At 51.4% G+C, this 27,303-nt stretch overlaps 1 protein-coding gene across 9 annotated transcripts in view; it reads right to left on the reverse strand.

The window, feature by feature from the left end:
* Positions 1–27,303, reverse strand: part of ST8SIA5 (ST8 alpha-N-acetyl-neuraminide alpha-2,8-sialyltransferase 5) — a 76,125-nt gene that overhangs the window by 14,661 nt on the left and 34,161 nt on the right. For 3 of the 9 annotated variants that reach the window (XM_081263359.1, XM_081263358.1, XM_081263361.1), the window contains 4 exons: positions 17,574–17,666; positions 7,823–7,909; positions 4,440–4,584; positions 1,960–2,072 (listed from right to left, as the gene is read on the reverse strand). In XM_081263359.1, coding sequence (XP_081119485.1) covers positions 1,960–2,072; positions 4,440–4,584; positions 7,823–7,909; positions 17,574–17,666 — 438 coding nt within the window. Of the gene's footprint in view, positions 1–1,959; positions 2,073–4,439; positions 4,585–5,545; positions 7,778–7,822; positions 7,910–17,573; positions 17,667–24,449; positions 24,488–26,475; positions 26,598–27,303 lie in introns of those variants that run through there. The other 6 variants (XM_081263360.1, XM_081263363.1, XM_081263362.1 and 3 more) reach the window with 5 other exon arrangements.

The following is a 27,303-nucleotide window of genomic DNA, read 5'->3' on the forward strand; positions in this document are numbered from 1 at the left end:
CTAGGACAAAGACAGTGATGACAATGAGAGGACCCCGTGACTCCAAAACCAGCACAAACAACTGTGCGTTACACCTGGCTCAGGTGGTAGGACGAGAGCACGCCCCAGGGAAATGCTTCATGGCCCCTGGGGAGCTGAGGAGAGGCCATGGTACTGCACGAAGAACGCAGGACAAGAGCCACATCCCTAGTCTGACTGTGACCAGCCATGTGGTCTGGGCCTGAGATGTCACCCCCACCCCCCACAGTTGCTTTCATCTGTAAAATGAGAGAATATCATAAGGGAAATTTGTATTATAACAAAGCTTAGTGTGTGTCCCACACTGCTGGAAGATCTTGCCCGTATTAACTCATTCAATCTTCACCCAGGGGTGGCCCTCATCCTGCATTTCAGGAAGGGGAGATGGAATGGTCAGTTAAGTCGCTTGCCTAAGGTGACACAGTCCCTAGTTCACACACAGGCTTCCAGGCCTCAAACTCATGGCTTAACCAGTCTACCAACATGAAGCATCCTGGTTTGACCCCGTCCTTCTCCTCACTCCTGCACCCCCTGAACCCCATGCTCATTTTCTGAGTCATTACAATGTTCCAGCCACGGTCAGGAAATTCTCTGTGTTTCCAGTTTCCACGAGTGAAACCACTCGGCTGATCATGGCTACAGGGCTGGGTGTCTAATGCCACATGAGATGTAACGCCAGGTTCCATGAGTGCAAGTGGGGACAGCCAGGGAAGGAGTGGGGATCCCTGAACTAAGCTTGAAGGACTAGGGGGACAGCATAGCCAGAAGGTCAGGGGGTCCAGAGTGGGCAACGTTCCAGGTAGAGGGGACAAGACTTCGAAAGAGCAGTAGCTGACATTTCTTAGGCACTGATGGAGTGTCCAGGGCAGTAGGCGTAAGAGCAGAAGCAGCCTATGTCACTTAATTCCCCAGCTCTGGGAAGCTGCTGTCATTAACCCCCACTTTGCAGATGAGGAACCATAGCCCAGAGGAGTAAGATGACTTTCTAAGGCCAAGCACCTGGACAGAAGCTCAGATAGGCCCCAAAGACCCAGGAGGGCCTTCCTGGCCTCCATTAGCAAGCCGGTAGCCGGGCTTGGGATTGGGGGAAGGCTGCCATGTTGGAGGACTCTGAACCTTCTTTAGGGCTTCTCGATGTCCACAGGGAGTGTGGGCTGACTCAGGGCAGCAGGAGGAGGTGTCTCTCACACATGTCACCCACCCACCCATGTTAGTGATGCTACTTCCAAGCCTGACGCAGGGTGTCCTTGGCTTCCTTCTTCTAGGGACAGAAGGCTGGGGTTGCACTGCAAGGAACTCAAAATTTGCAAAGCTGCCTTTATTTCAGGATTTCCAGCCACACCAAACCTCCCCTGCCTCCCTCCCTGCCACCAACTCTGAGTGGCCCCCTGATTGCGGATCCATAACCCCTGAAATCCCCCTGCAGACAACCTGTGGGTCTTTGCTTGAAGCCCTTATTTTGAACCCATTGCTACCCAGGCTAAAGAGGAAAGCCAGGCTCCCCAAAGATATAGGAGTATTCTGCATAACGGAGAGGAGACACAAGGACCAGTGTCCAGCTTAAAGCCAGGGTGAAGCCACAAGGCTGCCCAGCTTCCAACCAGTACTCAGGGAAGTGTAGAACCGGCAGGGAGGTGGGTGCCCATCAGCCTGGCCCACAAGTCCTCAGGGCCTCACAGCCTGATCTTTGCTCTTTACATGCTTCCCATTTTGCAGATTGAAAAATGGAGGACCTGGGAGTCCAACAACTTACCCCAAGGGATGGGCTGGAGAGAGGAAGCAGGATAGCTCAGAGCATGAGGGTGTGCAGGGTTGGGGAATGAGGGGCTAATTGTTTGAAGGACAACGTCAGAGCATGAGGCGGAGCTGGAGTTTGTGGGGTGTCACGGAGGAGGAGGGTGGTGGGCCCACAGCAGGTACAGACCCAGGGGGTTCTCTTACCGGAAGACAAAGTCAGCGCTGTTGATCTCCCTCCCGCAGCGGCTGTTCTTCAGGATGCCTCCGTTGCCCACCACCGCACACTTCTTAAACTGGGACCGGTAGTAGGGCATATCCTGGGGGAGGCAAAGGCACAGCGGTCAGAAACAAGGTCACCCCTGTCCTCATCTGGGGTGCTCACCTCTGCAACCATGTCTACCTCTAGGATCTCTTAGCCCCATGAGCAAGCCTTACTGGGAATGTGGGAGGAAAGTGGGTCTCTGCTTTGCCCATGAGAAACGCGGTCGACCTGTTACTGCTAGGCCCTCCCACCTCTGACCCCCAGGAGTCTGCAGGCAGCTTCTTCCTAGCACATCTGTGAAGAAGCTTATCCTGGAGCATGACAGTGCTACGGCGGCATCAGGAATTAGGCTAACTCTAGAGACCTGCAGCGTCTGCGGGAGACTTGGTATTCGCAGCCCATTTCCCTGGAGGGACAGACCCAAGGGGGCCAGGGCAGGAAAAGCACAGGTGTCTCAAGGACAGTGAAAGCACTCTACCTTTTACACAGGAAGGAAAAAACCAAGATTATCTTTGGAAAAATCATCAAAGCCTTATTATGTTTTAAATGGATGTTTTCCAAACTTCTATAAATCAAGAACTACCTGAGAATATCCATTTCTAGGCTTCATCTAAGAATCATGGAATCAGAATGTCCAGGGCAGGGACAGGAGGCTGGGAAGCTGAGATTTTTTACAAACCCCAATAAATACTTACCTTCAGGGAAGTGGCCTTCTATGTCACCTGAATTATAATTCAGGGACCGGAAAATTATGGCTCCTGAGCCACATCTGGCTCAGCTCCTGGTTTTGTATGTCTTGCAAGCTATGAACAGATTTTATATTTGCTAGAGATGGAACCCAGAGCCTGTACCCACTAGCCAAGACCCTACCCTGAGCCACGCCACCAGCCCCTAGATTTTTAAATGGCTGGAAACAAATCAAAGACATGTGAAAATTATACACAATTCAGATTTCTGTGCTATTGGGACACAGCTGCCATCCTTTGTTTGTCATTCATAGCTGCGTTAGTGCTTGGATGTGGGATGTGACGGAGATGATATGCCCTTCAAAGCCCAAAACATTGGCTATCTTTCAGAAAATGTTCGGTGACCTCTGCTCTTTCCCTGGGCCTCTGCAGTCACACCACTGGCTGTTCCAGTTCCCCAGGTCCCTGCCTGGCTGTGTTTCACTCTCTGGACACCTCACCAGCCTCATGTTCCAGGGCTAAGACCCACCTTGCAAAGGTAGCTCACCACCATCCTCTCCGGCTCTAAGATGAAACCACTCAGTGGGAAGAAACCACTGGCCTCCAGCTGCTGCCCCGAGCTCCACAGAACCTGAGTCTTACTGGCACCTCTGGTAGGACTGCAGGGAGACTGGGCTTGGTGGCACTCACACCCCCCATGCCCTCAAGCTTCACCCAGACAGACTTGCACACACCTCCATTCAGCATTACTTCTCTTTCTTTTGGGGGGGGGGGGTACTAGAGATTGAACCCAGGGGTGCTTTACCACTGAGCTACATTCCGGGTATTTTTTTTTTATTATTTTGAGACAGAGTCTTGCTAAGTTGCTGAGGCTGGCCTCAAACTTAGGATCCTTCTGCCTTAGCCTCCCTAGTCCCTGAGATCACAGGTGTGTGTCCCCCACACCTGGCTCCACTCAACATTTCCACAATTGGTCCAAAGTGTGGTAGTGCACATGCCCCATGTGACCTGCCTCTCTTCGTAGGCCAAACCTCATCCACATCTGATGACAAGTATAGCATCTCCTTCCGTGAGAGTCTGGAGCCGGGGACTGTGCCTGTGGTCAGCCCAAGAGAACTTCAGTGATCTGAACAGGTCACATGTATATATCCTTCACTCTGTGACCACTATGCCAGGCTGATCCACCCACTCCAGACTTCCTTATGTGAAAGGAAGGAAAAAAAGGTTTAAGGATATTGTGGATGTTCTTTAATGAGCAACTGAATTTACGCCTACTCCAAGCCCCTGTTAGACACAGAGACTGAGGTTGTGAAAGACTGACGCCAGGGTCATCTGACATGGGCTAAGTTTCAGAGCCTGGTTTGCCCTGGATGGTGCCTTCTGGGGCTCATAGCCTTGGTGTGTCTCTTTCACTCCTGTGTCTACCTCTGGAGTGGAGGCACATGAGATCCCTGTCCCAGATGTCTGTCCTCAGCAAGCAATGCAATAACCAGGATTTTCACTACTTTCTTGCCAAAGTCACATGGGTGATAGCCAGTTAGCATTCAAAGTGTCCAGACAGAACCCCCAAGGAAGCCAGCAGACAGGCTACAGGGCCCAGGCAACTGGTCAACCAGGACAAGCCACTGGGGTGCAGAGGGCAGAGCATGAGTCACACAAAATTACCAGATATGGACACAGAGGGCATCAGCTGTACGGGCTCCCTCACCCCACGCAGAGCACCCCGAACAGAGCACCTTGGGAAACATGCGGAAGATCTCCTGGTTGATGTGGTAGATGCCGCTGGTGTCCACCTCGTACTTGAGCTTCGTGCCCAGTGGCGTGTTCTTCTGGGTGGTGAAGAGGAAGGCTGGGGCATTGCAGCACCTGGACAGAGTGGACCTGCCAGGTGGGAGGACAGGAGGGTGACACTAGGCAGAGCACAGCCTACCGAGGACACAGGGGTCACTCTGCTGAGCCTCCCCGGCCCTGATTCCCATGCTTGCTCCTGCCCACACCTCCACTGGGGCTCCCTCCCCCTCCAGCAGTGACACCTCTCCAGGCACTGTCCTTTCAGCTAGACCAAGTCTCCCACCATGAAGCCTCCTGCTGCCCCTGTCCCCACAAATGCACTGTCCCAAAGGCTGGCGCACAGACTGGGAGCCATAAACCTCATCTACCGTGTCCCTCTCGGGCTTGGGTGACAGCCACTGACAGCAGGGGCTCCCCTCTCCCAATCCTGCCCGGGACTAGTCACACCCTTAGCTGTTCCCCATTGGAGCCTCCATCCAGACCTGCTGCCCAGAGCCAGGCCACTCCTGCCGCATTTGTGCAGCCTGAACTGAAACCCCCGGGGAGCCTGAGCTCCTCTCAGGGCCTCAGCCCCCATCCCAGACTAGACGAGGCATCCACCTTGTCTGAAGTCTCCCCAAAACCAAGATCCTGATGGCCAACAGAATTGTGTGCTATCGATCACTCAGAAACTGAGTCAGGAAAAAGGGAGGGTCAGAAACTGGGGTGGTGGGTGATGCTGCTGGTTCCAACAGAAATGTCAGAGTTTGTCATTTTTATAAAAGGAGTCCTGATGAGAGCCACAGGACTCAAGCTCAGGTACCAGCTTTATCAGGAACAAGCTGCAGGTAGGACAGGCTGCGGGGGGCAGGCCCGGGCACCAGCCAGGCCAGGGGAGCCTGGTTCCCCTCCACTCTGCACCAGGTGTTCCACCCAGCAATGCATTCTGGGGGCACCAGGAGACTCCACTCACTGCCTCAGTGGGTCAGATCCTGGGCACACCTTGCCACCCTGCCCTGGGGACGTGAAGCTCTGAACACAGAGGGCGCTGGACTTGAATAAGGGTACAAACCATTGCCCCCTCATGTCAGGGATCTGGGTCCATGAGGTCCACTCCCTCCCAAAAGCAGCAGCAGCAGCAGCAGCAGCAGGTTGAGCACATGCTGGCTGCCTCCAGGGACACCAGCATCCAGGCACAATCACCACCAGCATCCAGGCAGCCCTGGAGATGGACACCTTCCCCATAGAGCCCTGCAATGACCACTAATGAAGAACCAGGAGGAGATTTCTGAAAGCCCAAGTTCTGGGATGGAAACTTGGGTCACCATCCTGGTGACAAGGGGCCTGGATTCTAGTGTCTGTTCTCCCACTGCTGGCTGTGGGGCTCCAGGCAGGTCACTTTCCCCCCCTGGGCCTGTTTCCTCATAGGCGACATGCAGAATTGGCTCTTCCACTCTGACCCCTGTGATTCTGTGACTCCAGCTTGCCAAAGCTGGGAAAGTTATGGGATAATTTTTTTTTTATGATTATGTCTCTTGCAGGGACTTCACTGAGAGCCCAGCTGGCTGCTAGTCACAGACAGTGGTCTTTCCTATGGAGAGGTGGGTTTCAGAAAGTTACCAAGGCTTCCAGAGGGGAGGCTAGAAGCCTGGCAGGGCATGTCACAGGTCAGCTCTACAAACCAGCATCTGTCCCTAAGCTTCGCTGGTGCAGAACTCCATCTTGAGTACCCTCATTGGGGAAATCGACTCATACTAATCAAGCTTACAAGCAACAGACATACGAACCAAAATGCCAGTGTCTATTTGTAGGCCATAGGAGAGGAGCAGGACTCAGTTACAGGCCTCCTTCCTGCAGCTCAGGCCTCCCTTCCGTCCTGCACCGGGTTCCTACAACCTGCATGAAGAATCTCATCATCGTTCCAGGAGCTTGAGACGAGAGCAGAGGGAGGCCACTGGACAGCCTTGAGGTTTTTCTACTCAAGCACCCCAAGGCCTGATGGCATCTCCCTTTCCACATCCCTCCTCCCTGGAAGGTCTCAGCTGTCCTGGGTAGTGCTCTGTGATCCCTGCCATGGGTTCCCACGCAACCCCTGTGTTTCCCTTGTCATTTTCCAGTTGCTTCACTATTTCCTTAGGCTTGTGAATCCCACTGATGAGCCTCTCCGCCTAGACAACGGTCGTCTCACTGACTGCCCCTGTGCTGTGCTCTACGGCCACCCTGGGCAGGCTCAGGCTTTTCTCACTCCAGGGGCATCGATTTGGGCAGCACATTGTGACCCTCTGAGGGGCAGACTACAGCACAGCCCTGGCACCGTACCACTCCTCCAGCACAGTGCTGAGGTTCACAGTCGGCTTTGAAGGAAGGTGGACCTCTGCAAACTACTTTGGGCCTGAGCAGGGTTTCTGCCATCTCACAAAGGCCGCTAGCACCTGCTCTTCAGGGCTCATCACTTCAGACATTCACACTTCTAAAAATGTGCTACTTAAAACAATTATTCTACCTCTAGACTTGGCCTGGAATGGCCACAAACTGGAATAAATGATTTATAAAGAGAATACAGAATTCTCCGTAACATTCCCTCTTCCCAAGCTCTGGGATAGGATTCCTTCACGCTGAAGCTCCCTGCACATTTCAACTTGCACCTGATGTGGAAATCTAGCTTACACCCGGGTTACCAGGGTCGTATCAATTCCGCAGCCTCGGGTCTACCTGCACCGTCACAATACCATACACTCGCGGGATCATAGGGAGAGACGGAACCCGGGCACTTGCGCTAATGAAAAGAATTTTGGGATGTCTTCCGTCTGCTTGCCACCCACAGCAGGACATTAAGACGGCTCCTGTCTCTCTGGGAGTTGGTAATCTGTTCATTGTGGTTGGAGAGCAATTAGGAGATAATCTACAGCCAGGCTCAGGTGTCTGGCGAGGCTGTCAGAACGCAGGCTTTGAGAAGAGGGGAGGCTGTTGTGTCAGAGGCACTGTCCCAGAGGGGGAGGCCAGGTTGGTGAGGCTGCAGAGGCCTGGGGAGGCCTCAAGCAAGATTAGTCCCCCTACTAGGCACCTCAGTTAACCCCCACTGTGTGCCGCATGTGACAGCAGTGACCTTGCAGAGCCGCTACAAGGACTGCGGGAGAGAGATGGGGACAGCAGCTGTTTGGCTGCCCGCCTCGCCCTCTGTGGCTTGGGAACCTTGCCACTGCCCACACTCCCAAGCCAGTCAGGGCTGGCTCCAGGGCAGATGGCCTCCCAGAGCTGGGCCTTGCAGGACAGGGGGACTCTGAAGAGGTGGCAGTGAGAGGGACAGTGCGGCCACACCAGGAGAGGGGGGACGATGGACGGTAGGTACTTGAACTGGTTGGCTTCGGAGATGTTCATGGCCCACTTGCACATCTGGAGGCTCTTCCACCTGTCAAACAGCTCCGACTGCTTCACCCTTTGGGAGTGGAGGACAGAGAGCAGGTAAGAGGGCCAGGCCGGACCAAGTGTTGTCTTTCCAAAAATGCCCCCTTCCTGTTCCCCTGTGCAAAATCCTGGACTGGTGCTTTGAAAATAAGAATATATGTATTTTTTGTTTTCTGTGTTCTTGATGCTCAGGCGTCTGGAGCCTTGCTAATTCCTGAAGACAGCAGCCAAGTCCCAGCCACGTGCCTTCCATGTGTAAACTGAGCAGTGCAGTCACCTCCTATTCAGAGAGCTGCTGTCCCCTGTCATAATCCCTCAGGGGCCAACTATCAGACAACCAGTGGCAATCCTTAAGCCTCAGAGCCTGCCACACAGTGATCCAACCTAGCCAGTCCCAAAGCTGTCAGCACCACGGTCCCCACCCTGCCCATCTACCCACAAAAAACCCCACTAACGTTCTTGACAGACTCTCCCTGCGCTTGCCTTCTGAATGGCTTTGGGGCTTCCCCCACGGGGCCCTGTGATGGTCATTCTGGGTCTGCATGTCTTTCCACACCTGATTCCAACAAGCCATTATTCCTTGTCCCTCAGGTCTGTACAGCGCTCTCAGGAAATGTTGGTTGGTTGGTTTTTTTTTTGGTTCTGGGAATTGAACCCAGGAGTACTTTCCCATTGAGCTCCATCCCCAGCCTTTGTGATTATTCATTTTGAGAGAGGGTCTTTCTAAGTTGCTGAGACTGGCCTTGAATTTGCAATTCTCCTGCCTCAGCCTCTGGAGTTGCTGGGATTACAGTCATGTACCACCACACCCAACTCAGGGCTATGAAGGGGGGACATCAGTTCTCTAGCAGCGCTCCCTCCCATCAAGCCCCTCACTGTGCACAGCCCACAGGAGACTCAGGACCGTGGCACACCCTTCTCATCCTCCTGTCCCAGGTCAGATCACAACTGCCCAGTGACATACAAAAGAGGTGAGAAACTGGGGGTGTGCCCCCTTTCTCTGAAAGACCTTCTGCCAGGTGTTATGCTTACTGATTTTTAAATATCTGAGCATTGTTCTCAGGCACTCACAGAAAAGGGAACATTTCAATCATGTGTGATTTTCCCTTTGAAACTCACAAAAGAATTATCACTTAAATTATCAATTTACATTTGCATATCTGTAATTATGCGTTGAGTTTCAGTACTGTATCTCCAGCTTCCAAAGGCATGCCTAGCAAAATATAGACACTTGATAAAGATTGTTGAGTGAATGAATAAATCAAAGATACAAATTCCTACAAACACCAAGTGATCACCGAGACCCTTATATACGTTGACCCCAATGGCCACCATCTCCCGTCTACTTTTCAGAGAGTGCCTAACCTTGAAGACCACATGCCACATCTCACACCCTCTCTCTAATATACGTGCTCAGTGTCTCTGTCAACTTCCCTATCCTTGGTTACATATCCCCATTGCTCTCAAGAAGTTGTTCCTTAGATCCTGTGTCACCACAGAAAAATCATTTCTGAGCCTCAGTCTCCTCATCTGTAACATGGGGCTACCATAACCTGGGCTGCCTACTAAGAGATAGTTTTTACTATTACTACTTGGTTGGCACTTTTATGTGTTTCCTTATACTGTTAGCTCTTTGGGTGGTGGTGGGGAAATGGGGCACAAAGGAGAAAGAGAAAAATCTGTATGATGACATTTGTGTTTTCCCAAGGGTGTTCCATGGAATGCTACTTCAATGTGGTATCACAAGGTATTAGCTGAACTACATGAAAGTGCTACAAAGATGGCACTTGCACATGTTTAACCAATTTTTTTTAAAGAAGGGGAACCTATGGTCAAATATATTGGGAACATTGAGTATTTAAATAAAGTTTAATGCTTTACTGCAAGATTTCTCAGACCCTTTAATAAAGGAATCTCATATGTATCATCTCCTATAGTTAATGGATCATGGGATCCTTTTATTATTGAGCTGTTTCTAAGACTGAAATTCTACAGAAACATTGGAAATGCAAGGCAGGCCCTACACTCATTAAAAGCAATACCAAGACTTCTCTCTCTCTTGATCATACACCGTCCCCAACCAGAGGCTAGGCATGGTGTACGTCCAGGGTCACATAGTTAGGGGCTTTTGGAAGCTGGCTGGACTTGGGCCCTTGTGCAGAAGGAGCCCCTTAAAGGAAGCCATTCTGGTTTGATCACAAATGAGGAAGTGATCCAGGAGCCGAGAGTTCCCAAGAATATCCTACGACTGTGGTTCTTACCCACAGTCTCCTGAAGGGCTTGAGGGAGTCCACCTGGGGCATATTCTGGGGAGAATTCAGCCTCCATCAGCTTCCCAAAGGGATCATGATTCCCAAAAAGGCAGATACCACTTAACTATAATTTAAAACACACACACACACACACACACATAAAACCCAGACAAGGTGCATTCTGCAGGTGTGTCCCTGAGTTTACTTAGAGGGGGTGACATGACAGTTGTCCCCAATCAGGTCAAGCCTCACCTACAGGGAGGATGCATGGCTGGTGGGGGAGGGGTGGTCGCAGGAAAAGTCATAGAGGGTGGTGTTTTGGAATCACAGGGACGCAGTTGAGACACCTCCTAACTATTGGAGGTCTGGCAGGTTATTTAACTTCTCTGAGCTCAGTTTTCTCATCTATAAAATGAGCATAATAATAGTCTCTTGCCCTCATGGGTTTTTAAATGACTAAATAAGATGACACAATAAAGGATGAGGCCCAGTGCCGGACACAGCAAGCACCAGGGGGTGTAAGTTATTACTGCTGTTCAACTGAACTGCCTTGACCCTCTGTACTTTGCATTTTTGCAAAATCCATAACCTGTCCTTACTCACTCCTGATTGTTCCCATGATAGCAAATAACCAAGAATATAGGGATCATGCATGCCTCGGTTCACCACTGTCACTCCAGTGCCGAAGCACAGAGCAGGTAGGTGCCTGGAGATTATTTATTGAGTATTTCAACAAATGAATGAATGGATCCATAAGACTGAGTCCAAATCAAGTTCCCTAACTATTTATTGGAGAACTCTAGGTGACACAAACTAGAAATACAGTCGTGACCAAAACAACTCCCTGATTGCAGGAATTCTACAGACCAGGGTGGAGGCCAAGGGGAAGCAAATTTATAATGGCTCACCTGGAAGCGGTAAGCGCGGTGCAGTAGGGTGAAGACAGAGGGAAGTGGCTGTTTTAGTGGGTTGATCGGGAGGCTTTCCCCTTGCACAGAGACTGGAATGATACGGGGAATATCTGGGGAGAGTGTACCCCCGGCAGAGAAGAGGGAGTGCAAGGCTCTGGCCGGAACCCGCTTGGCATTCAGCCCTGGAAGGCGCCCCTCACATCCAGACGGAAGGTAGGAGAGCTTCCTTCTGGCTTCCCAACCTCCTGCAGCAGCTCTCCCCACTCAGAAGCTCACAAGACACTGGAGAAGAGGTGCCACTACTCTGCAGCACCCTGGCTTCCCCACGGCTCCCCTTCCAACCCACAGGCCCCTGGAGCAGCACCTTGCACGGCCACTGCTTCCATCACCTGGTGGAAACAGCCCTGCCAACGCTCCAGGCCAGGGTCCTGAGCTCAACCGTGAGCAACCTCCAGGCCCCATTCCCTGGGCCTCCAGTGCTGTTGCTGCACCCTGAGCACCCAGCCTCAAATCCTGGCTCCATCCTCAACTTGCAAAGTGACCTGGGCAAGTCATTTAATCATCTTTAGGATGGATATCATCGCCTCTGTCCTGCCCATCCCAAAGGTTGCCAGAGAGATCAAATGGAATCATATGCATAAAAACAGTTTATAGATTGCTTTACATGTGCAGAGATCACCCTTACTTTAAAGACGGGGTTGCCCCAGACTCCCCTGTCTCCCCTGATACCACTAACACTCCAGATGAGAATAAAAATGTGCATAAACCTACCGAACAAGCAAAATGACAGGGAGGAGCCTCTAGGTGGAAGAGAGATCTCAACAAGTGAAAGGAAGCGGAGGAGGTGGCAAAGAGGAGTAGAGAGGGGAAAGGTCCTGGCCCTGGAAATGAGAGTCAGGCTGTAAGAGCAAAACCCACCCATCCCCCACAATAGCCAAAGATTTAATGTGTGGCTGAGGAGCAAGACTGCTAACTCCTCTCTAAAAACTGCACCATTCCCAGCTAAAAACCTGGACCTTCTAGCTGCAAAAGGCTCAGGAGCATCTGAAACAACTTCAGACATGAAGCTCCTGCTGACTTTTAACTGCTTTAAGTTTAAATGTACATAGGCAACCAAGGGTCACCTGGTCAACCTGAGAGAGACAGAACAGGACAAACCACCAGATAAAATGGCCACAGAGAAAACTACTGGAGGTGCAAAAGACCACTTAAAAATATCCTGCTTGGCGCATGGTGCTGCACGCCTGCAATCTCAGCAACTCGGGAAGCTGAGGCAGGAGGATGGCAAGTTCAAGGAAGCCTCAGCAAGTTAGAGAACACCTGTCTCAACATTTAAAAGGCGGGGGGCGGGGGGAGACAGTGCTGGGATGCAGCTCAGTGGCAAAGTGCCTCTGGGTTCAATCCTCAGTACCAAATAATAATAGTTCTGCTTAATGTCTCCAGAGATACTCAAGAGATTACATCCTTGAAAGCAAGAAAAGAAAAACTGGGGGGAAGAGTTCATTAGAAGAACTGGAAGATGAGGTCAAGGAATTTTACCAGACAGTAGAAGCAAATGGCAAAGAGAGAAAGAGGTTATGATTAAAAGAAGAGAAGCAATCGAGAAGACCCAGCAGAGTTTTTAGATGTACTAAAAAGAGGAAGTACAGACCAAAGAAGAGGAAGAAAACTGTACAGAAAGATTCAAGAGCAAGTTCCAGAGTTTGGACACACACACACACACATACATACAAAAAAAAAAGTGTTTGGACATGAGCTCAGATGAAGAGGTCCCACTGGACAATGAGGATGTCATTGGACATTCAGAAGTGGCCTGAGCTAATAAGATCCCAGAGGCAAAAAAGAAAGAAAGAAACCAGATAGTCTGGACCAGCCATTCTCATGCTTCTCATGTAACCATGTGCTAGAAGATGGTGAAGGTCTTCAACATCCTGGAGGAAATTCGTTACTTAGGTAATCTCTACATAGAGGAACTACAAAGGCTATCAATACCCCTGGTATTAGTCTATTTTCTGTTGCTATAACAAAATACCTGAGGCTGGTTCTTCTAAGGAAAAGACTTATTTAGCTTAACTATCTCCCACTAGGCTCCAGTTTAAAAAAATTCCACTGCCTCAATGTTGCCACTTTGAAGACCAAAGCTTCAACATATGAACCCTGAGGGCACAAACCATGTCCCAAATACAGCGCCCTTCAACTGGGGAAGTGTGGGGAGGGGCCTGGGCCTGGTGGAAGGGAACACAATCCTCACCCACTGAAGCATGGAATCGGTGAAGATGGAAACAGCATGTGCACGGTAGTGAGAGGTCATTACCAGAGGAGACAGCTAAGAATCGGAAGGAGTAGCTTGGGTGAGAAGGCATGGTGCAGAGCACTGGGACTTTTAATTATTGTGAGTCTCTCTGCACTGGAGGTTTCTTGGGCAGCAGACGGAGATCACATGAGCTGAGATGATCATCTCATTATGCGTCTTTGTTCTCCCCTTGTCTTCCACGGCCTCCTGTTTGCACCCAGATCTCAACCTCTTCCTTCACCCACTCATTCGTTTCCTAGGTGTGTCCTGGACCTGTGCAGGTTGATCTCAGAGCTGCCTAGGCTCAGGTTCTGCCCTTGAGGAGCCCCAATGCAGTGGACTTGTGAACACTGCCCTGAGACAGCTTCCAGGGGCATGAAGCAGCTCCCAGCCCAGGTGGTCGTCTGCCCCATGCCGGTGGCTCCCAGCTTCTCTCCTGGCCTCATTACTGAGCTCAGCACCGAGTCCCAGACCCTGGAAAGATGGGTCATGGGCAGTGGAGAGGCCAGCTGAGAGTTCTGCATGGCCGCCAGCTGGATATGAGGGCAGGCAGCAACTGAATATTTTTATTTAAAAATAAAGAAGTACTAGAATGACTAAAATCAAGCATAAATAACTTGAACAAGAATTAGCAACCATGTATTTTCATAACAATTCATCACAGAATAACTCCTCCTGCATCTGACAGTGTCAGGGAGTGAGGCGTTTCTCATGTGGGAATTTTCTTGTTGACTGATTTTTACCATCGATTTGAGCAATTTTGCATCAAAATTATACCCAGATGAATCACAGATCTCCCTGTCTCCTCAGACAGCACCAGCTGACATTGTGTGCGCCTGAAGGGACATGAGTGTGTCTGTCCAGCAGTCTCCCTCCACAGATGGGGACGTGACCTTTTCCTGATGACTCGGGGCCAATTGTTCATAAGTCCAGGTCATGGAGCTGAGCCGGAGCCCAGCAAAGCCTGTGGGTCCCCAGATGATGTCAGAACTGCTCAGATCAGAGGCCAGCCACTGGGCTTCTCTGATTTCATCCAGGGAGGACCGGAAGATCTTCAGCTTAGAGGCTCATGAAGGAAGGCACGGGGCTTGCGGATCCCTGGCATCCCCTGGGCACACGCACTGATGCTTCATGAGTAGCCTGGGCTTCGCCTCTCCTCTCAGACCCCCGGGGCTTGGAACCACAGAGAGAGCAGCTACCATGGAAGAGACAGGCCATGAAATGCACAGCTAGACCTGCAGTCACCACCTGGGATGGCTACTTATCTCAGGAACTCAGCCCTGGGGGACTAGAGAAGGTTCCCCAAAGGCAAATGTGAGAACAAATGTCACCAGACACCCCTAATGAAAGCCATGACCAGGGACAGCAGGTGAGCAGATGTGGGAAAATAGGAGGCTGTCCATTACACTCCATAAAATTTGCATTTAGGTTCAAATCAGAGGGCCCAGGTCATCTCTCATCTGGTCCCCAGATATCAGCTGTGATGAGGACTGTTACTAGCTGAGTTGTGTCCCTCCACAACCCATGAGTTGCAGCGATAACCTCTAGTACCCCACTGTGTGGCTGTATTTGGAGAAAGGGTCTTTAAAGAAGTCATTAAGGCAAAATGAAGCCATCAGGTGAACCCCAATGTGACTGGTGTCCTTATAAGAAGAGATTAGGACGCAAGACACAGACCAAGGGTCAGCCATGTGAGGACACGGGGACAGGGTGACCACTGGCCAGCCAAGGAGAGAGACCATGGAGGAAGCCAGGCCTGCTGACCCCATGCCCTCACACCCCCAGGGTCAAGCACTATGAGGAATCGGTGTCTGTTGTTTAAGGTCCCTCGTCTGTGGGACTGTCACAGAAGCCCCTACAGCCTGATGCAGGGACCAACACCAGCAGATAGGAATCACATGGGAAAGGACGGCCAGCTTACAGGACTTCTCCACTCTCCCTGTCCAGACCTCGAGTGGCCATGCAAAGACTGTATGTTTTATAATTTTAAAAATTCACTATGTTCCCTTTGAAAACGCTGAGATTTGCTTTGGATTTCCACCGAAGTGCAAAGGCCTGAAATGTTTGAATTCTGAGGAAAGACAGGGGCTCTCTGCTCACAGGCCCTGACTGAAGTCTGGGTGGTCTTTGCCACTAAATCACAGCTGCTCGACAGTGCTTCCAAACAACTCCTGTGCCCTGCTTAAACCCTGCCAAGGGCACCCACGGTCCCTGGATAAAGACAAAATCCCAGGTGTGGGTCCACACGGCAGGCCCCTCCCACTGCGCAGCTGACCGCTCAAGCTGCCCTGGTCCTTCAGGGCAGGGACACAGACTCCCTCCTGGCCCAGGGCCTCAGACAAATGTTCCATCCAGGAACCTCCTGACCTGATTAGTACCTATCACCATGCAGGCTGCAGCTGTGCCATCCCCTTCAGGGAGGCCTTGCCTGGCCAGCCCCTTCTCACACTAGCCCAAGTCCAATTCTCTGTCACCTCTTAGTTATCACATCTGTTTCCCCCATGAAGGGTGAGACCACAGGGGTGGGTGGCACTCATGAGAGGTGTATTGCCTCAGGGATTCACCCAGGGAGGGAACACAGACAACTGGTGAATGCAGGGGCCATAACTGACCCAGACAATGCCAGCTGGACATTTGGCCTCACTCTTGGGCTTAGCTTATGGAGTCTGCTACAGTTTGCATCTGAAATGTCCCTAAGGCCCGTGTGTTGAAGGCTTGTTCATCAGAGTGGTGCTATCGGGAGGCTGTGGAGCACTCAAGAGGTGGGGCCTAGTGAGAGGTCTCTAGGTCATTGGAGGTGTGCCCTCAGGGGACCCATGAGTGAGTGGCTTTACTCAACACAGCTCCTACCACATTGTGCTGGCTCACCACCGGCTCCAAAGCAAAGGGGCCACTTGGCCACGAGCTGAGACCTCCAATTCTGTGAGCTAAAGTAAACCTTTTCTCTTTACAAGTTGATTGTCTAAGGCATTTGTTGATAGCACAGTCTCTGTATAGGACAGGCCAGAAAAACTGCCGCTGACTCCACAGGAAGTGGAGGAAGGAAAGAGGTAGAAGAAAGCAAGTCAAGCATGAGCATCAGCTGAGCACCTATCATGTGGGCCGCTGTGCATGCAGACCTCTAGGTCACCCATTTCCATGTTCGTCATTTCAGTGGATCAATAGCAACCCTTTAAAGGTAGGTAATGCTGTCCCCATTTTTATAGGCAAGGAAAGGCTCAGAGAGGTTAAGTAAGTTTGCCCAACAGTACAGAGTTGATAAGGCTCAGAGTTGGCTTTGGACTTGGGTCTGCCTGAGCTCAAAGGCCATGCTCTCCCCATCACCCCACTAGCTGGAATCACATCAAATAGGTAAAGGAGGCCTGGCTCCTATCTATGTGCCATCATGGGCCAAGGTAGCTGAAGTCATGTCAGGGGACCTTGAGTCCATGTGAGAACCCAACACTGCCTGTCTTGAACATCCACCCCATCACCAGAAGTAACTGTTTATAAATAAAAACAGATTCTGCCATGATTAATACGACACAAACTCCTCTAAGTGGATCTGTCTGCTGAATTCATGGCAGGTGGGCACATGCACGCTGAAACGGCCACCATTTAATGTGCTTCCTGCACAGCTGTAAGAGGGTCCTAGGTGACATATTGTGGAGGGGGAAGAGGAGCTCAGTTCTTTCACTATTTGTGTAAGAAGGCAGACTTCAAGAGTCCCCACACAGGTGCTTGTTCGTGCCCCAAAGTGCCCCAGATGATGCACAGGACATGCCAGGCCCCTGGGGAGGGCTCATGGCTGGGAGAGGGCAGCATTTCCCTGGACCTTGAAGGTTGAATCGTTTAAATAATTGAAAAATCAAGACTTAATGAAATTTCAATTTAAAAATGCGACAGTAAGAGGGCCTGACCCTGCAGTGCAAAGTGCCGAATTTCAGGTGAGTCACTCAGGTGCCCTCTTCTATTTCTACACGAGAGCCCGGCGATGATAATCAAGAAGGCTGTAACTGAGCTGAGGACTTAACACCCAAGTCATCAGAGGTGACCCTGCCAACCTGGCCTTCTGTCAAGAACCAGCTTCCAGGGCCTTCCAAATGCCCGTGCCCTCAGGAAAGGAGACCTCATTTTTTTCTCCCCATGATCTGCCTTGCGTTTCCTGTTCCCTTACATCCTTGTCCTTGTCCCCACCCGGTCCCAGCCCTGCCCCAACTCCGCATGCCCCTGCGCCCTCCACCCGGCCGCCACACTCACATGGAGAGCACCTTCACTTCCAGTATCTCGTGCCTCAGCTCCAGGCATCTTGTGGAGTTATATTCAAAAGGCCCCTCGTAAAATTCAAAGTACCTGAGGACCAACAGGGACAGAGGTTACACAGAGAAGCAAGCCAGGCTTTCCGGGCCTGCCAAGGTCTGCCAAGGGAGGTGGGGGTGGGGGAGTGGGGGGGTCTGTCCCAGTCAAACAAATAAAGCCAATCAGCCCCACCGAAGCAGAGGACCTGGGGCTGGGGGTGGGTTCCAGGAGGGTGGTCAGTTACTGAGAGCACTCTGCTGCCCTGGGACTAGAAGCACCTACAGTAGCAAGAACCCATTTCAGCTGTGACATGCAGTAGTAGGTCTGGTTCCAAGTTTGTGGCTGTGAAGGAGGAGCTAGAGGAGAGACGCTATGTACTGTGATCAGACAAAGATGAGAGGCCAGGAGGCAGCAGCCCTGGGAGGCCGGCAGGGAGCCAGCCCGCCAGCAGCCACCCGCCCTTCCTGACCCCATTTCCCTTTCCCCTTCTGGGACAATGTCCTACAACACAGCCACAGGCAGGGCTGATGTCTGCTGCTTTTTTCCTACTTAGGGAGCATTTCCATTTCTCTCCACTCACTCCCTGTGTGCTCCCCTCTGTGAGGCAGCTGAGGCTGATGTTTCTTTCTCCCCATTTGGCAGCTGAGAACATTGAGGCTAAACAGAGGCCCAGGTCACAATGTTAAGTGCAGGGAAGGCCTGGGGTTTGGCTGAGGGCCACCTGCAGAGGAGTGCTTTTTCTGCACCAGCTGGCTCCAGACAGGTCACAGCCACCACAGGGTCCCTCTGTCAGGTTCATGCAGAATGATACCACTCATTTCAGCCAGCACTTACTGAGGCCTGGCCACAGGGCACTGCCAGGCCAAATATTGACTTTTAATCTTTCCCACTAGACTGTGAAAGAAATGATCAGCACAAGCAAACCTCACAAGCCCTGGGAGTTACCTCTTCCCCAGTGTCACCTGGTTGGCAGGGAGCAGAGCTGGGGCATGAACCTGCGTGTTGATTCAAGGCTGCTCTTGCCCCCACTAGCTACACAGACAGCTGGTGTCCCTGGAAGGCCCTCAGATCTTCCACAACCACGGGATAAGAAGCTCCTCCTGGGACAGAAACCAGTCACCCCTCTCCACAGCTTCTCTCTTTCCAGAGGTGGCTCAATAGCTCGGGCAGACAGAGCCAGGAGAGCTGAATTCCAGCATAGCCTTGACCACCAATCCAGATGCCTGCAGAGCCACACCACATAAATGTGGGGACAGTGGCCTCATGACAGGGAGCCCTCAAGAACCAAAAGTGAAAGAGGCACCCAGGGCTGTTGCAGGGCCAGGACCAGGGATGGAAACGCAAGCCTCCCTCCAGCAAGTCCCAGCACCTCCTAGCACAGGGTGGCTGTCACTCCACGTGTCCCCTTATACACAGAACTGCCATGTACAAACACGGACAGGCTGCCTTGGAAATCCCAAAACATTTTACCTGACATAGTGACTTCTTTTAAAAATATTTGTGTTTTAAATAATTTAAAAACATAATTTCCGTATTTAATATTTTTAAAGTTTTATTCATATATTCTTAATTTTAATAGACTCTAATAGTTAATTTAAGTAACATAATTACATATTTAAGCATTGTTTTTTGAGCTTTTTTTTATTTTATTTTTTTTAGTTTTTCTAGATGGTCACAATATCTTTATTTTATTTTTATGTGGTGCTGAAAATCGAACCCAGTGCCTCGCGCATGCCAGGCAAGCATGCTACCACTTGAACCACATCCCCAGCCCTTAAGTAATGTTAAATGATATTTTTAATATACAACAAATTGGCTGCTTGTTCTTATATGAGCTAATAAGAACTAGAGCTGGGAAAGGTGGCACACACCTGTAATCCCAGTGGCTCAGGAGGCTGAGTCAGGAGGATCATGAGTTCAAAGCCAGTCTCATCAACTTAGTGAGACCCTAAGCAATTCAACAAGACCCTGTTTCTAAATAAAATACAAAAAAGGGCTGAGGATGTGGCTCAGTGGTTAAGCACCCTTGGGTTCAATCCTCAGTACAAAAAAAAAGAGCTAATAAGAACTAGGGACTGAGGGTAAACAGAGGCCCAGGTCACAATGTTAAGTGCAGGGAAGGCCTGGGGCTTGGCCAAGGGCCACCTGCAAAGGAGTTGAGCTTTTTCAGCACCAGCTGGCTCCAGACAGGTCACAGCCACCACAGGGTCTATATCAAACTCACCTTTTCCTCTCTGGTTCCCTTGTGTTTTAGAACTCCCTTCTCTGTATTTCTCAACTGGCAAATTCATACTGATTCTTCCGCACCTAGCTCAAATGCTCATACTTTCAGGAAGCCTTCTCTTACCCTGACCCATGGGCTCCCAGTCTACTGTCTCTAAATTAGAGCAAATAACATTGTATTACAATTTTTTTTAATACCATGGTCCTTCCAAACGCCAAGTCTCTCAAACACAAGGACTATGTCTTTATTTCTCTCTCTACTTTCTGTACTACAGAGGCAGGAAAGCTAAAGACTACATTTTCCAGACTCCTTTGCAGCTAGGGCCCTGGGTGCAATTTAGGTTCAACCAATCAGAAGCATTTGCACAAGACCTTTTTCAGAGCTGTTACAGGAGAAGATGGAGAGTTGCAAGGCATGGTTTTGTTGGTGGAGAATGCGGTCCAGGTGGCATGGCTCTTGGAAACTGCAGCAGTGGCAGCACCTTTGTGATTTTATCAGGAGCAGCAGTTTTCATGATGGCCCCTTGTTATAATGCAGTTTTCCATTCCTGGAAGTGAACCATTCTTCAGTTTTCTCAGAGATTTGGAGCCAGCTGTCCCCTTAATAAATCCCTTTCTCCTTTAACCAGCTGACATGGATTCTATTGTCTGCAACTGAGAACAAGGGGTCAACCTGGGGCCACCAAGCCAGTCCATGACCTTGGTTCTGTCTCAAGTAGTTTTCCAGGCACACAGCAGTAAGTGAGGTCTGGTGTCTTATCACAAGCACCGTCTTTTGCAACCAGAGCCGGTGTCACTAAGCCTTTGGAACCATGATCCTTGCCTGCTGCTAAGAAAAGCTCTAGATGCAAATGATGCTGGAGATAATTAGGAGACTCATTCTAGAATCCTCAGGGAGCTGGGAGATTTGCAGACACATCTCCGCTGTGGCTGCAAGCCAGCTGTGTGACTATGGGTAAATCACCTTCTCTCTCTGTGTCTTCTCCCTAAAGCAATCTGTTTGAACTACACAACATCTTCCCTCTGACCAGCCAGCTTCCCGTATCCTCCAGAATGCTGCCCTGCCTCCTTTCACCCAGCCCCCACTGGGTCCCCATTTCTCTTGAATCCCCAATATCACTCATATACCAAATCAGCCAGTAGAATGGCTCCAGTCTTGTGCCATATGTCTGGTGGCTCTTAGGAGGGGAGGCTTTAAGAACTGGACTTGCATCCCTCATTAGCCACGGCTATGGTCTGAATGTTTGTGTCCCCCAAGATGATGGTTTTAGAAGGTAAGCCCTTTGGGAGGTGAGGGGAGCAGAGGCCTCATGGCTGGAGCTACTATCCTTATAAAAGAGGCCCAAGGTAGGCCTTTTCCCCTTCCATCAGGTGACAACAAGGTGACAGGTACTGCCTAAGAATCAGGAAGTAGGCCCTCACCTGAATCTTGGACTTTCAGCCTCCAGAACTGTGAGGAGTTAACTCCTATTGTCTGTAAGCCCCCCAGTCTATGGTATTTTGTTACAGCAGCCCAAACGATGACACTAAGATCGCCACAGCCCTGGCATCCAACTAAGCGAGGTAACGTCAGACCTGTGCCTTCCCTGAGCCTCAATTTCCTCATTTGAAAAATCAGCAAAGACAATGCTGGGCACGAGCAGCAGAGCTGAGATAAGACATTGGGGAGCATTTCTGGGAGGGACTGGCTTTCAAGAAGTGCCAAGAAATGCTCACGTGTACTGTTCCCTTTCTTCTGCCACTAAAGGGCAAGTGCTGCCAGCAGATGCCACAGGGAGGCCCAGGAAGTCAGAGACTCGCTTCCAGTCCCTCGGCAGGTTGACGGCAGAGCTGAGTCAGGGATGAATAACTCAGGAAGCTTCTCTACCATCTGCTCTGGCAACACCCCCTTCTGCCAAGATTAGTAAACCTCCCCCTGCCACCCTGCGGATGAAGCTCATGCCAAGTTCTGCCTGGGCCTGGGGACGTCCTTGATCACCCTGTCTCTGCTGCAGACTCCATGCATTAACCATGGGTTTCCAATGCCTTGACCCTGGGGTCTTGCCAGGGATGGTCAGTTCCTAGAGACAGTAACAAACGAGTCCACAGTGTACCTTTCACATGCAAGCCAACCCACGCTCAGCCCGGCCCCAGCCACCTCCTCCGGGGGACTTCCAATCACCCCAGGGTCAGATACTGGGAAACTAGGGACAGCCCCAACACCCCAGAGCCAAAGATATTATTCAAATGAGCCAATCCTAAGCCTGCAAACTTTGCCTCACCAGTTCCTGCAGCTGGAAGGCTCCTGCCTGCATTTACCCTGTGCTTCCTCTGCTTCCTGACTGGCCCTCGGGCTTCCCAGGCAGCCCTGTTTGTGGCTTAAAACCCCTTCCCTCATGAGTCATTTCTGTATCTGCATCTTACCCCAGTGGACCAATGCAATGACAGGTCCCCTGAAAACTCTCTATGTGGTACCTCAGCCAAGCCATCAACCCTGCTCCCTGCCTGGATCTGGAGCCTCGCTTCTCCCATCTGGAAAAGGGAGACCAGCTCCTTCCCTCTCTGTTCCCCTGGGCTTCCCCACTGTGGGCTGTACTACCCGCTTGGTCTCTAAAGATGTCTGACTTGGGAAACACAAAACTAGGGACAGCCCCAACACCCCAGAGTCAAAGAAATTATTCAGAGAAGTACTGCCACACTGGGTCAGCTGAACTTCTGCCTCTGCTAGGACGCCCGAGGATGGGGTCTGAATGAAGCCAGGCAATCCCCCGTGTGGCCCGGATACAGAGTACCATGGAGACTCAGGAAACCATGCACACTCAGGGGGATTTGTGTGCTGATGTGGGAAGATGCTCACGTGATAGTGTTGAGTGCCAAACGCAAGGTACAGCACTGTCGTCTCCAAAATAAATCACACATGCCACCGGGGGTGACCAAGCCAGAAGAACCATGGTGGGACGGTGATGGGGTTTCTTGTAAAAATGCTTTTCCATATTTTTATAAATTTCTGGGTTATGATTATTTCTACAACCAGAAAGCACTAATAGATGGTCTTTGCTTTTAAGTCATGGGCCTCCCTCTGAACGTCTCAAGCTTCCCTTTGGCCTGTGAGGAGTCGGAGAGAGGGAGTCTCTCTAACCTTCTACACTACACACACTTCGCAAGACAGTGAATCACATTCTCTCCTCTCAGTTATGCAAAGCCACCTCCACCCAGCTCAAAGGGGAGGGGACCCAGCATCACCTATGCGCCTCTCGAAGTTCTACCGTCTGCTTTAGAGGAGCCCAGCTCCGCTCCAATGGCATTTGGCTTCCAGTAGCCCAATCTGATGCTGGTGCTAGGCCACAGCCACCCTGTCCCTGTCCCTGTGCAGCCCTGGCTGCCTAGTCTACAGATGACAGCCTCCACCAGGTGAGAAGCCAAATGCGAAGGCCTACAGAAGGGCCCCCGGTGGCCCTGGACATGAGTCCCCTCATCCCACTCAAACTTGGGCTCCAGCCCACAGAGAGCCTGGCCCTGTATTCCCACCAGCCCTTCCCCACAACCTGCCCCATGGTCTCCTTTGCTAGCCTGATTCCCCTTCAGAGTCTCTCCAGAGTGGTGTCTTCATCCTTGGAGGTCACAATACTCTGGGCCAGCGACCACCGACTGGCACAGATGAGACGCACACATTCAGCTTTCTAGAACACCTCCGCCCAGCCCACAGATGCTCCACAGAGCACAGGAGCCAGGGCCATCCCTGTGTCATACAAGAGGCCTGCTAGGCCTCTTCTCCAGCCCCAGGAGCAGGGAAGCTACCCAGCCCAGCAGTCTGAATCCCTGGGCTCCTTTCAGCCTGGGGCAGAGTCTTAAAGAACCTCAGAGTAGTTTATTTCACACTGGTAGGATCACCACTAACTAGCTCACGTGGCCCCTTTGGGCAAATCCGGAAGAAAGCACCCTTTTCTCTAGATTAATTAAGCCACATGCCAGGCATGTGGCTGGCTGGTCAAATGAAAATGAGCTGATTTCAGCCCAACCTGACTCCTTGATTGGGAGTCTTTGTGCCGTGCCCATCCTGAGTAACGGTATGAAACAGCCTGATCCTGGATTTCAACCTTGTTCATTTCATTCTCCCAACATCCCCATGAGGCAGATATTATTTCCTCCAGTTTATACCAGAAACTCAGGCTGCAAGGGCTAGGGCAACTTGCCCAAGATCCTTCAGGTAATAAATGGTGGCACTAGAAAAGAAACCTCAGGTTCATGAGATCTCGGAATCCTGGGTCTTAATGACTTCAACGTGCCCCTCTCCCTGACTCCGACAGCACAGTTCCCCTGGGATTTTCTCAGCATACAGCCCCCTCCCCCTCCCAGGGATAATAGCCCTTCAGAGGGCTCAGTGCTATTTCTAGAGCCAGAACAGCTGCCGGCTGGAGCTGGTACACTACCCATCAGCAAATGCTCAGAAACCAGAGCCGGAAGACAGCAGCCCGGCAATTCCAGGGCTACAGCGTCTTCCCAGACAGTCCAGAGAGAAGCCAGCAGGAGACACCACAATGGCAGAGAGGAGCCCTGGCTGGGACCCTGGCTGGACCATGGCCCTGCTCGGCAGCCTCAGGCTTCCCCTGCCCTCTCTGGGCCACAATTCCTCACCTGTCCCCAGGAATTTGAGACATCAAGGTCTAAAAGCAAAAGACCTGATGCTCTAGTGCAGCCCCAGCAGTGCTGAGGTCAATCTGCTCTCGTGGGCACCTTCCACCAAGCCTGGGCTGTCATTTCTGGCAGATGGTAGGACAAAGCCACATGCCCAGACTCACCCCTCCTTCCCCCAAGCCAAAGTTCTGCAGGGCTGAGGCACAGGGTCCAGCTCATCCCCTGCAAAGGTACCAAGGCAGTGATCTTATTTCTCAGGCCAGACTAGGAAGGCCTGAAAGCTCCCTCCTATGAAATTCAGCTCAAGAGCCTGGGATACTCAGTGTCCTAATGTTCCTAGTGGGCTATGACCCTCCTTCAGTGCCCAAGACAAGTGCCTCCTCTTCATCTCCTCTGCAGAGCAGGGTCATGACTTGGTCTTCCTGTCTCACTCGGGCTGGTTTCTCTGTCTAGAACTTCAGTGCGTCTTCCTACTCATCCCTCACAGGTCACCTGGTTGGCTTCCTCTGGTCACTTCTCCCCCGGCCCTCCTTACGCTGAACGACAAGCCATCCCTCCTTGGCCCGTCTGTGCCCCTCCACAGGCCGGGAGTTGCTCTTCTCTTCCACCCACTGAAGGTTCACTGAACTTCTACTAAGTCCAGGCACCATTTTAGGCAGAACCCAGTGATGATCTAGGCATTCAAAACCGTTCCCTCCTGGACACTGCCAAGGGGTGAGGATCAGATATTTATAACAGAGTGACAGCGACGATGAAATCTATCAAAATAAATAAATAAATAAATAGCAGGGTAGGAGACAGAGGACACCTGGGGCCAGTCAAGGAAGGTCTCCTTGGACAGGGGACATAATGCAAAGGGTGGAGCCTTATGCAGATGTGTGGGAAGAACTTCCCAGAGAGGGAACAGTGAGTGAACACAGATGCTCTGAGGACAGCCAGAGGTGGCCAGCTGCAGGCCCACAAGCAGCCAGTATGGTGGTGGGGTACCAGTCAGTGGTCACCGGCCCAGAGTATTGTGACCTCCAAGAGGGGTGATGGGGTAAGAAGGCAGCAGGCCTGGGACACACTGGGCCTGTGGGCCACCCAGCATCGAGGTGCTCAGAGCATTCAAACAGGGAACACCAACATCTGATTTAAAAGGTCACGCTGTCTGCCAAGGGACTTGGGAAGGAGGAAAGGAAATGGTGCAGAGTGGGGGACCTGATGCTGTTCCCAGAGGCTGAGCAGGTGGGGGAAGAGACAGACCTAGCAGGTAGCTGAGGGACTGGACCGGTGGGATGTGCTGATGGCTAAGATTCAGCAAGTCGATGGGGGGTTGTCTATAGTAACCAACAACTTTAGCTTGAACAACTAGGTAGGGGATGGAGCCATTTATGGAAGGGGAGAGAAAAGCTTTGGGACATGAATGGAAAGGGGAGTGGGCCATGTGAAGTCGCTGTGATCTCAGACATCCAAGGGGAGATCACAGGTAGGCAGTCAGATACGCACACCTGTGGCCCGGAGCAGAGGATGGGGCTGGAGATATGCATTCCTGAGTCAAAGAACAAGGACTCCTTGAGAGGTCGGGGACAGCGAGCAGACAGAATGAACAAGGGGGCCCAGGGCAGGCCTGAGGTCAGCCCATGGTGGCAGAGAGACACAAGGAAGGAGGGCAGGTGGGAGGAAAACCCAGACAAGGATGCTCCGAGCAGAGAGCACCCCCCGGGCCAGAAGGGCAAGTCCATCCAGAGCTGATGGGTCCAGGAGGGAGGGAGGGCAAGACCAGTGAGACAACTAGGGGGCCACCAGTGGTCTTGACAGGGGCAGGTACGCTCTGTGGGCAGGAGCAGAGGCAAGGCAGCTGCCATGATGCTGACTGTGAAGTCGCAGTGAGGAAAACCAAGGGGGGTAGAGCTGGTCCTGGGGGAGTGGAGGGGACAGGAGGTGATCGATGTGGAGGAGGAGGAAGGGATGGACTTAACATGTTCTTCGAGGCTCTAAAGGGCAGACCCAAGAGCCAGCCGAGCATCAGGGAGGGAAGGTTTACCTTCGACACATGGAGCACATTCTGACCAGGGTCCTGTGTGCAGGCCCCGTCTCTGCCTGCTCGTGATACCCCATCAGCTTCCATCCCAGCACAGTCTTGGTAGCCATGGATTAAGGAGGATGCAGGGCTATGCGTGGCTACATAGAGCCTCTAGATGCTTCTAGAACTTCTAGCTTCTAGGGGAAACTTGCAAGTATCCCCCAGCTGATTACCAGGTAGATGCTGGATCTTCTCCGCCCAATTCCAGCCCCTTTTCTTCCTATTCTCCATTTCCTTCCATCCTCACTGCTTCGCAAGGCCTCCTACCTTTGCCAGGGACTGGAATGAACTTCTGGAAGACAGCAAAGAGGAAGGAAGTACAGGGTCTGTGAGGAAGGGGAGGAGGGAGATGTGGTAATGGCGGCTAAAGGGAGGAGCATGGGGAGCTGACCCGGGTCAGGAGGGGTTGGGGTGAGGATGATGCTCCACCCTCCTCACTAGATTTTTATGGGATAAAGAAGCAGCATGATGTAAAGCAATAAGAGGTAAAGTCACCAGGGGTCTGTGCACACACGACCTTCACAGTTCTTCATCAGATGCATGTTCAGAAAATGGTGTTCCCATGATCTGAGGGGTTCTGGCTTCCTAATGTCAAGAGATCACCTATGGGGCACCTGCACAGGCCCAAGAGAAGAGATGGCGGTTTTGCGAGAATCAGCCTTCAAGTTTCTTAAAAGTAACTCATGCAACCAACATCATTATGACCTACTCGTCAGAGCAGCTCTCTACAGCAGGGGAGACTAATAATATATTTCATAGCTGCATGACTCCAAAATAAGTGATTTTTTT

Source organism: Spermophilus citellus (assembly GCF_964194105.1).
Source record: "Spermophilus citellus genome assembly, chromosome: 12".
Lineage (NCBI taxonomy): Eukaryota > Metazoa > Chordata > Mammalia > Rodentia > Sciuridae > Spermophilus > Spermophilus citellus.